This window comes from Panicum virgatum, chromosome 8N (genome assembly GCF_016808335.1).
Source record: "Panicum virgatum strain AP13 chromosome 8N, P.virgatum_v5, whole genome shotgun sequence".
Lineage (NCBI taxonomy): Eukaryota > Viridiplantae > Streptophyta > Magnoliopsida > Poales > Poaceae > Panicum > Panicum virgatum.
Window position 1 is genome coordinate 33,713,458 of NC_053152.1, and position 9,862 is coordinate 33,723,319.

The window sequence follows — 9,862 nt, forward strand, 5'->3', positions numbered from 1 at the left end:
CCCCTTCCCCATTCCCCCTCACCATTTCCTTCCCTTTCCTCTCGACAGATCCGACCAGCGGCGCCCCTTTCCTCTCGATGGATCCAGGTGGGATCCGGACCGGCGCGCCACCGCCGCCGCCTCCCCTTCCTCCCTCAAGCCGCGTTTCCCTTCCCTCCCTGAGTCAGCTCCTTCCCCTCCCTGAAGCCGCCGCACCTCCCCCGCCGCCTCCGGACCGCCACGGGCTCTCCCGCCGCCGCGGATCCGCCTCCCTGGGCCGCCGCGCGCTCCCCCGCCGGCGTCCCCGCGAGATCTGCCTCGCTGGGCCGCCGCGCACTCGCCCGCCGCCGCCGCCCGGATCCGCCTTCCTGGGTTGTGCGGCGGGGATGCGCGGTGCGGCAGGCCGCCGACGGGGAGGTGGTGCCGCAGGCCGGCGGCGTCGGCGGGGGAGATATGTTTTTTTCTTTTTTTGATATATCAATTTTTTTTACCGACCAAAATTTTTACCCAAACTTTTTTTCTTTTGATATTGATGCAATTTTTTTATTCTAACCTTTTTTTGTTTTCGGATGCAAAATTGTTTTACTAAATTTTTTTAGTTCTGGATGCAAAATTTTTCTTTTCAAAATTTCCCAATTTTTGTATCTCAAATTTTTTTTCTAATTTTTTTGTCGTCAAAATTTTTTCTCTCTCCAAAATTTCTCTTAGAAATTTTTTCTAAAATCGGAAAACGACAAAAAAGTTTCTAAAAAAAGAAAAAACGGTAGGGAGATCGACCGTAGGGAGCCCCTCCCTACGGTCGACCCTAAATTAGGAAGACCCATGTTGATGTTGAGTTCCCGAGAATGGTAGAAATCAATAATCGAGCAACCTTTCAATGCTATTTCTCAAAGCTGAATCTTTCAATTGATTTTTTTTAATATTTGCATCTTTTAATAGTACACAGCCAATTTTTCAAACAAAAATTGTATTGTATGCCTAGGCGCGCAAGTTCCCTTTGCAAGTCATGAGTGGTGGACAATACAAGGAGGCGTTTTCTTTGGGCTGGCAACCAAGAGTACCATGGTGGCAAATGCAAGGTAAACTGGCTGAAAACTTGCCTCCCGACTGAGCTTGGAGATCTGGGCATACTGGACCTCGAACGTTTTGGTCGCGCCTTGCGCTTGGTTTGGCTTTGGTACGCCTGGACGAACCCGGAGAAACCTTGGGCAGGCTCTGAATTGCCGGTGGATGATACGGATCGGGCACTGTTTGCGGCAGCAACCCGAGTTCAGGTGCACAATGGGAGAAAAGCTCTGTTCTGGAATTCTAGCTGGCTGGATGGTCAAGCGCCTGCAATTCTGTTCCCCCTCCTCTACAAGCACAGCAAACGGAAGAACAGAACGGTTATGCCGCCATGACGGGCAATCGGTGGGTAAAGGATATTTGCTATAACTTAACGCCTGACCTGCTAACAAAATTCTTCGTTCTCTGGGAGCGCATCGAGGCACAACAGTTAACTTTGGATGGCAACGAAGAAGACCAGCTCACTTGGAAGTTGACTGCATCAGGTTTATACTCCACGAATTCTGCGTACGACTTTCAATTGGAAGGTCACACGAGATCACCGGTTGCCTTCAACACTTGGAAACCTTGGGGCCCGTCCAAGTGCAAGTTCTTTGTTTGGCTGCTACTACAGAATAGGATCTGGACAGCCGATCGACTGCTACTGCGTGAATGGCCGAACTGCTACTTCTGCCCACTCTGTGAACGGAACCTGGAGACGGCCTTCCACCTTGTGGCTGAATGCCCTTTTTCTAAGCAGGTTTGGTTGTCCGCTGCTGCTTGGGCAAACTGTCAATCTCTCTCACCTGCTTGCTGGACCAACACTCAGGACCTCCAACCCTGGTTCTGTCAATTCTTCGCGGCACAAAACCAGCTGAATAAAGGAATGGGTTCACTGGTTCTGTTGATCATTTGGTCCCTGTGGAAGGAATGCAATAACAGGATCTTCAGGAAACAGGAGCTGACAATTTCAAGGTTCATCTCCAACCTAAGGGACGACGTCAGGCTCTGGATCTTTGCGGGCGCAAAATCGCTTGACTATTTAGTCAGACACATCTTCCGCGAGTAGTCATTTTTTCTCTTTTTGGCCGGCTCAGCACCCTGTCTGGACCGGAAGTTGATCTTGGCGCCTCTGGCGCCTATGTAAACTCTGCTTTCTCTTCTTATTAATGAATGCTGGACTATAATGTCCAGGTCTTAAAAAAAAAAGTCATGAGTGGTGTGTGCCTCTGGGTGCGCCAAGCAAATCCTCCTCTATGCTTTCGAATTTATGCTCGCGCTGCGACCTGCGGTCCGCGGGCCGCGGCCCGCGGTTGACCCCGCCCCCGGACAAACACGCCTCCACTAGTAGCGCCGCGCCCCCGCCCGCGTCCGCTCCTCCGCGCCCCCGCCCGCGTCCGCGCCCCGCGTCGCATCACCCACGCTGCACACCCCGCGGCCCCGCCCCCGCGCGTGACCGGGGGCTCCTCTCCTGCCTGTCCTACCCTCACCGCGGGTGCCCGCACGCACGGCGTCGCGCCCCCTTCAAAATCCCTCCTGGCCTCCTCCCACGAGCTAGCGGATCGATCATGTTTTTCCAGTAGTGGGACCCACCACCGCACCACCGTCTCCGGACGCGGCTGCCGAGCATTGGTTGCGCCCGGGCGTGTCCCCACGGCCGAGCGGCGCGTCGGCTGAAATCTCTCGCTGGGCGGCGATGTGGCGCTCGGCGGCGCGGCGGTCGGCGCAGATCCGGCGGCTCCTGTCGTCGTCCGCGCCCCCGGCGGGCGCCGGCGCCGCCGTCCCGGGGCCCTGCATCGTGCACAAGCGCGGCAACGACATCCTCCACGACCCATGGTACAACAAGGTAGGCCGCCATCCCATCCCATCCCATCCGCACGCGCGGCGCTCCCCGCCGTCCCCGATCCCGCGGCGATTGCGCGCGGGGCTCTGATGCGGTTCCATCTTACCGGGGGGCGCGGGGGCTTCCCTTCCATTTGGGCGCAGGACACGGCGTTCCCCATGACGGAGCGCGACCGCCTCGGCCTCCGGGGCCTGCTCCCGCCGCGGGTCATGTCCTTCGAGCAGCAGTACGAGCGATTCAGTGAGTCGCCCCCCACCCACCCCCGTCCCGCCGCTGCCGCTCGCGTCGGAATCCGCCGTTGCTGATGCGAATGCGTGCTCGCCCGCTTGCTTTTTTTTTTGTTGCAGTAAACTCGTTCCGGTCGCTGGAGAACAACACGCGGGGCGCACCGGATTCCATCGTCGCGCTGGCCAAGTGGAGGATCCTCAACAGGCTGCACGACCGGAACGAGACATTGTACTACAGGGTGAGCTCCCGGTGTTACAGAATCGTGTTTGGATAAGAAAAAAAAACTGATGCAATGGTGATCGCCCTGAATTTGGAGTGCTTGCACGGTGGTAATATGCTCTGTTTTTGCCAGGTGCTAATCGACAACATCAAGGATTTTGCACCGATAATATACACTCCCACTGTCGGCTTGGTCTGTGAGAATTACAGTGGTCTGTTCAGACGACCCCGCGGGATGTATTTCAGTGCAAAGGATAAGGGGGAGATGATGTCGATGATTTACAACTGGCCAGCAGAGAAGGTATAATTGAAACTGCTGTCTAAATGCACTATTTTTGAAGTATTTGCTTCTAGTGTGGTGTCAATGGAAGTTGAGTTTATTAGAGTACCAATTCAATTAAAAAAAATATGAAACCGAATCATAAGATTTGATTGATGCTAGTGGTTTCCTGGACCTTTCAATATGCCATGAGCCAATGCTTAGAAGTAATTGTACAATAATTTGCATTATCGTTACTTTCATGATAAACTCTTGATCGCTTAACACCTTTCTGCTTAGAGACCATATAAACAATATTCAGCATTACTTCTTCTATTTCTGCCTTTATGACCTGCCTTCACGCAATTGGTTGGCACCTTTTCAGGTTGACATGATAGTTGTGACTGATGGGAGTCGCATTCTAGGCTTAGGTGACCTTGGTGTTCAGGGGATAGGCATACCTATTGGTAAACTTGATGTCTATGTTGCAGCTGCCGGTATTAACCCACAAAAGGTTTGAAACATCCTACTACCTGTCTTTCTGGAATGAATATGCATCAGCTACAAATAAATTGCTTTTTACATCTACTTTTATAACACGGCCAACTAGAACAAATCAATTATATTCACTAGCTTGCCCTTTATGCCATTCCTTTTTTCTTATTTTCCTGCTCTTTGGAAATACACCAATACTTGCAGGTTCTTCCAATAATGCTTGATGTGGGGACAAATAATGAAAAGCTTCTGGAAGACAAGCTATGTACGTAGGATACATTAAACCTAATTTCTTAAACATTTTTTCGTCAGGACATGATTTTACAACCTATTTATAATGTTTTCTTTGATTAAATCGAAACCTGAATATTCTTTGCTTAGAAAAGATGTATGTTTTAGTAACTAAATCCATTGTCGCTACCTTATTCAATGGTATTTACTTAGATTTAGGACTAAGGCAACCTCGGTTGGAAGGAGAAGAATACTTGGCCGTTGTAGATGAATTCATGGAGGCTGTCCATGCACGTTGGCCTAAAGCAGTTGTGCAGGTATGTGCTCTTTAAGTTTAAGGTCATCCTACTTGTTCAATGTTGCTCCTTTTCTGAAGTGAGAAAATCACAGTTTGAAGACTTCCAAATGAAATGGGCCTTTGAGACTCTTCAGAGGTATCGGAACAGATTTTGCATGTTCAATGATGACGTACAGGTACTTTGATTCCCTATTTGTTATTACGTGATTTATTTGGCAAGATTGTGTTCGTTCAAATTTATATCTTATATGGGCTCATCCTATCTAAAATAGGGGACAGCCGGAGTTGCCCTAGCTGGCCTACTTGGTGCTGTTAGAGCACAAGGCCGGCCTCTGCAGGATTTTCCAAATCAAAAGATAGTCGTTGTGGGAGCTGGAAGGTATTGTAGAATTTCTCCAGTTTATTTTATATGGTATGTTGTCAAAAGTGTGGTTCGTCCATTCTAATTCCTCTTTAGAATCCAGTGCTGGGATAGGTGTGCTAAGCATGGCTAAACAGTCAATGTTGAGGATGCCTGGGATCCATAGAACTGGTGAAGGACATAATCAATTCTGGGTTCTGGACAAAGATGTAAGTTAGGCAAGCAAATATTTTCTCTGTTTTTTAATTAAGGTCCATTATATGTGAAATATAAAGGCTGTCAACTTATGTGCTCCTGTTGTGTTGTGCCTTGTAGGGCCTTATTACGAAAACTAGGAAGGGTCTGGATCCTGCTGTAGCACGTTTTGCCAGAGGCTATGGTCCAGATGAGGTCCCAGATCTCCATGAAGGAGCCAGTCTTGTTGAAGTGGTATGATAATTTGATTCTTACGGTTACATTTTCAGCTACTGGAGCTTAGAATAATATATTAGATAATTTCCAATGCTTGTGTGCTTGGACTAATTCAGTTTGATACTGATCGTCAGGTCAAGAAAGTTAAACCTCATGTGCTTTTAGGACTATCTGGAGTTGGGGGCATATTTAATGAGGAGGTAAGCTTAAGTATCCGATGACCTACTTCTTTCAGGATTCTGCAACAAGTTAAGGCATGCCTTTTTTATCTTACCACTGATTTAGCAGTCCTCAGTCTAGGTTCTTATTATTAACACTAGATTATCCATTTACTTTTGGTTAAGGACTGTGATCTTAGATGTTTTATGAATCTAGAAAATATTCCCAGTACCAATAGCCTGCATTCTTATTATGCCAGTGAATGACTGCGTGAGTTTTTTCTCGAACGCAATGACTGCGTGAGTTAACACCTTATGGGTGAACATATGCTTAAAAAAAAAGATCCAGTCAATCTTATAGACTTTTCGTTTTGAAGGTTCCCGTTTTAGACTGATCGAATATGATTCATGAATGATCTCATGGACAAAAACAGTTTCAAGTGTATACCTTTCTCATATAGGAAGATTTGTTAGGCCTAACTAGTGAAGGGACTTCATTTTGGCCAATATATCTGAACTTTGTTGACAATTCCACAGCAGCAGAACAGAAATTGTGGTTTAGCTGTTGTGAGCTGTTTACTTGCCTAATCTAGTCTACCATTGTTTGATAATGTTGCTTGATCAAAGTGTTGGGCACCATCACCACTCAAGTGAAATGCTGGATTTTTTTTCTTATGAACTTTTTATCATTTGACCTTTGTTTTTTTTGGGTTTCATCTCTAGCCTACCCCAACTTCCTTGGGAAAAAAGGCTATGTTGTTGTTGTTGATGTTGATGTTGATGAACTTTCATCATTCAGAATATTCCTAGCTAAATTGTTCATCTGTAATTGCTGATGAATGTTGAGCATCAAAGCTCCACTCATTCTCTTTTGTGTATAAGACCATATTGGGAAATGCCAAATTGTACTCCAAGTGATCATATTTTTACAATTGAGTACTCCATATGTAATCAGGTTCTCAAGGCTATGAAAGAATCTGATTCCCCTCGCCCTGCAGTTTTTGCAATGTCCAACCCAACTACTAAAGGTTTGTGCTCAGCCACCCACAGATAATTTGAGGAAACCCAAGGATGAAATGCTTTTCTTTTTAAAGGAACCCAAAGATGAAGTGCTAATTTCGGTCCTCTCTCGTTACATTACAGCTGAGTGTACTCCTGATGATGTATTCAAGCATGTTGGAGAGAATGCAATATTTGCTAGTGGAAGCCCTTTCAGTAACATTTCTTTAGGTAATTCCTGCCTACTCTCTTTTGCATTGTTCTATATCAATAATTCCCAGTAGACGATCACTGGTGCTGAAGTTTTGATTTCATAGGAAATGGTAAGACAGGTTATGCTAATCAAGCAAACAACATGTATCTGTTTCCTGGGTACGATAAACTCTCACCTCTCCTACACAAGAATTTTTTTTTATTTTACTGATGGAAGTTTGGTCATATTCAGGATTGGTTTAGGAGCTCTCCTTTCAGGTGCTCGGCATATTTCGGATGGCATGCTTCAAGCAGCAGCTGAGTGGTAAGTCTTGCTTGATACTCCCTCCGTTCCAAATTATAGGTCGTTTGACTTTTTCAACCTCAAGTTTGACCACTCGTCTTATTCAAAAATTTGTACAAAACATCATTTCTTTTGTTGTGGCTTGCTTTATTAATATAAGTTCTCGAAGAATGGTTTAAATTTGACTATGTTTGCATAAATTTTTTGAATAAGACGAGTGGTCAAATTTGATGTCAAAAAAGTCAAACGACCTATAATTTGGAATGGAGGGAGTAAAAAAAAATATATAGTTGGCCCACCAGATTAGGTGCCCCCGCATTTAGCTTTGCTGAAGTTCCATTGGCATAAGATATCAATTACACTGGTTCCACAAACGTCTAATCTGATTCGAACCATTCTTTTCTTTTTCTTGTGGATCAATAACCTAGATAAGCATCTGCTTATTTTTGCAATGCAGCCTGGCATCATACATCACAGATGATGAAATTCGAAAAGGAATCCTCTTCCCTTCAGTCTCCAGGTTAGCTTCATCAGCTACGGCATGCTGGCACATCCATCCCATTTCTTACTATACTCATTGTAATATGAACTCCATGTCCATTTTCGACTAACGGTTGACTGGCGTATCCATCAAACACTGCAGTATCAGGCACATCACTGCACAGGTCGGCGCAGCAGTCGTCCGTGCCGCTGTCGCTGAAGACCTTGCTGAGGGGTGCTGCGATGTGGGTCCTAGGGAGCTTGGGAGCATGTCAGAGGTACCATCTACACAGAAATTAATGTCACATTCTATAGTTCAAGGCTATGGCAGTGTCTGAACTAAGTTTATCGCGTTGTTGACAGTCGGAAACGGTGGACTACGTTGCTCGCAAAATGTGGTACCCTATTTACAGCCCCCTTGTGAGCGACAAATAAATCGGAACCAGCTGTTCCTGACATTCCATTCGAAGGAATGTATCAGACTTTGTCATTTGTTTTGGCTAAAATTATTAGCCATTTTTAATTTAGTTGCTCAGCTAGAAAGCATTTCAGCAGAGATTTCATGCCCACGTTACACGTATATGGCCTTGTATCACCCCCATTCATTTGCTTTGACTGTTAGACATGATTAATTCACTGAAGAATGCTTATTTTTGAGATCCGTTGAGCTTCGTACTGCTCAGATTCTTCAAACTCTTGCTCTTGGAAGTTCTCGAAATGTATTCCTTCTACTTGCGGCAAGCATTAGGCATAAATATACAAGCAAAGAAGCAGAACTAAAAAAAAAAAACTACAAAAGTGCAGACTAATGAGTAGGGCTTGAAACTATGTTCGTGAGAGCATAAGAAATGCTTAAAACAGAGTTATGGTTCGGAAGATTTTATATTATAATATAAAAGAAACTATAAGCTGAAGTTATTTTAACAAAAAACACATGCAATTAAGCAAATGGTATCCAACATTATAATTAACTTATATTAATTTATAGTTGTAAAGACTAGGGAAATTTAGTTAAATTTTATATTAGTTATCTATATATATTATACTAATTCAACAATTAATTAGAAGAGAACTGTTATCTATATATATTATACTAATTCAACAATTAATTAGAAGAGAACTGGTGAAAGTATCTAAACGCAGAACTTTATGCTTCACGTTAAACTGAACAAATTATATTAAAATGATATTCAAATTGATATTATTGAAGCTACCAAAAAGTATGAAAATTAGGGTAGAGCTCTAATTTGTTTTTAATTAGAAAAACTAGTTTAGATAGGGCATTAATCAAATTTAAACTAAATTAAATTATAAAATCAAAAAGTACGGTACAACATGCCGCTAAAATGATCACACTAAAACAAAAACTAGCGCAACAAGAAGGAACGGAACTAAAACGTGCAATCTGTTTAGGGACTTAAACACGATAAGCTTTGGGAAGCGGCGGTAGTGAAACAGGACGACTAGAGGAATCCATTTTATACCTTACTCGCGGTGCGGATGTACCGTGGGGGCCGGAAACTTGGCCGGGGAGTGGCAGCGGCGGTCTGTTCTCGTTATGCTCCCTGGGCAGCGGGCAGGTGCAGTTCGGCGCGGAGATCTTTTTTTTCGACGAACCGGTGTGGAGATCTTCATCACGGCCTGGGCTTGGCCGCGCGGGCGACAGCCGCGGCGAATCGACCAGCGAACGGGGCGGTGCGCACTGCTCCGTTGGTGGGGAGGGGAGGGGAGGGGAGGTCGCGAGGCGCGGCAGCAGCAGGGGCGCGGGACCGCGGGCTGGGCGTGCGCGTTGGGAAGTGGCGATGCAGGAGGGGTTGGAGGCCTCGAGGGGCGCTGCAGCGATTCATGTTGGGCGAGCGACGGGAAGGCAGTGGGCTGCAGCTAAGGATTGGCGGTGTGCGGGGGGCGGCGGGCGGCGGGCGAAGACGAAGATATAGATAGGTGGGGCCTGCGCCTTGGCTTGCGCGTTTGGCCAAGCGATCGAGCCGAACATATTTTGGGTCGCTCGCGCGCAAGGGAAAGATAAGAAAAGAGATGGGCCGGTCTGATCTTATTGAAAAGATTGATGGGCCGGTCCGATGAAGAAAGTAAAAAGAACTAAGGAAAAAATTAGGATACTTTTTTTATCTAGAGAGGAAGCTCTAGAAAATTAGAATAAATACCAGCAAAATCTGAATTTTTTTTGACAAACTCTAGAAAACAGATAATTTTATTTGAAAAAATATTCACAACCTAAAACTGAAATTTTGGGTGCGACAATAAGCGTTAGATCTTGCTCACCTACTCGTGCGCTTTCCAAACACAACCGCCTCTGCTTTAGCCCTCCTTCCACAATCACTACAAAGGGCTGTAGAGAAATGT

General features: G+C 45.7%; 1 protein-coding gene and 2 long non-coding RNA genes across 3 annotated transcripts; 1 reads left to right on the plus strand and 2 right to left on the minus strand.

Annotated features, from left to right (window-relative positions):
- Positions 1 to 862: 862 nt before the first annotated feature.
- LOC120685345 lies at positions 863 to 2,393 on the minus strand. Its single transcript, XR_005679518.1, has 2 exons — positions 1,427 to 2,393; positions 863 to 1,333 (listed from the first exon to the last, which is right to left on the minus strand). It is a non-coding gene; the product is annotated as an uncharacterized LOC120685345 (long non-coding RNA).
- A 150-nt stretch (positions 2,394 to 2,543) lies between these two features.
- LOC120685343 (NAD-dependent malic enzyme 59 kDa isoform, mitochondrial-like) lies at positions 2,544 to 8,191 on the plus strand. The gene is made up of 19 exons (XM_039967197.1): positions 2,544 to 2,869; positions 3,010 to 3,106; positions 3,214 to 3,332; positions 3,447 to 3,614; positions 3,958 to 4,086; positions 4,272 to 4,332; positions 4,512 to 4,615; positions 4,689 to 4,772; positions 4,869 to 4,975; positions 5,061 to 5,166; positions 5,273 to 5,386; positions 5,503 to 5,568; positions 6,482 to 6,554; positions 6,670 to 6,756; positions 6,843 to 6,897; positions 6,971 to 7,042; positions 7,479 to 7,541; positions 7,665 to 7,779; positions 7,865 to 8,191. The coding sequence occupies exons 1-19, from the start codon at positions 2,720 to 2,722 to the stop codon at positions 7,934 to 7,936; spliced, it is 1,842 nt and encodes a 613-aa protein (XP_039823131.1). The 5' UTR covers positions 2,544 to 2,719; the 3' UTR covers positions 7,937 to 8,191.
- LOC120685344 lies at positions 7,307 to 9,389 on the minus strand. The gene is made up of 2 exons (XR_005679517.1): positions 8,986 to 9,389; positions 7,307 to 8,229 (listed from the first exon to the last, which is right to left on the minus strand). It is a non-coding gene; the product is annotated as an uncharacterized LOC120685344 (long non-coding RNA).
- Between the last annotated feature and the right edge of the window lie 473 nt (positions 9,390 to 9,862).

Bases quoted from the DNA above. Each gene is read 5' to 3' on its own strand.
- LOC120685343 (XM_039967197.1), top strand. From the start codon at position 2,720: ATGTGGCGCTCGGCGGCGCGGCGGTCGGCGCAGATCCGGCGGCTCCTG. The intron at 4,773-4,868 runs GTACTTTGATTC...TATCTAAAATAG, and splicing joins TGTTCAATGATGACGTACAG to GGGACAGCCGGAGTTGCCCT. The intron at 7,542-7,664 runs GTTAGCTTCATC...CAAACACTGCAG, and splicing joins CTCTTCCCTTCAGTCTCCAG to TATCAGGCACATCACTGCAC.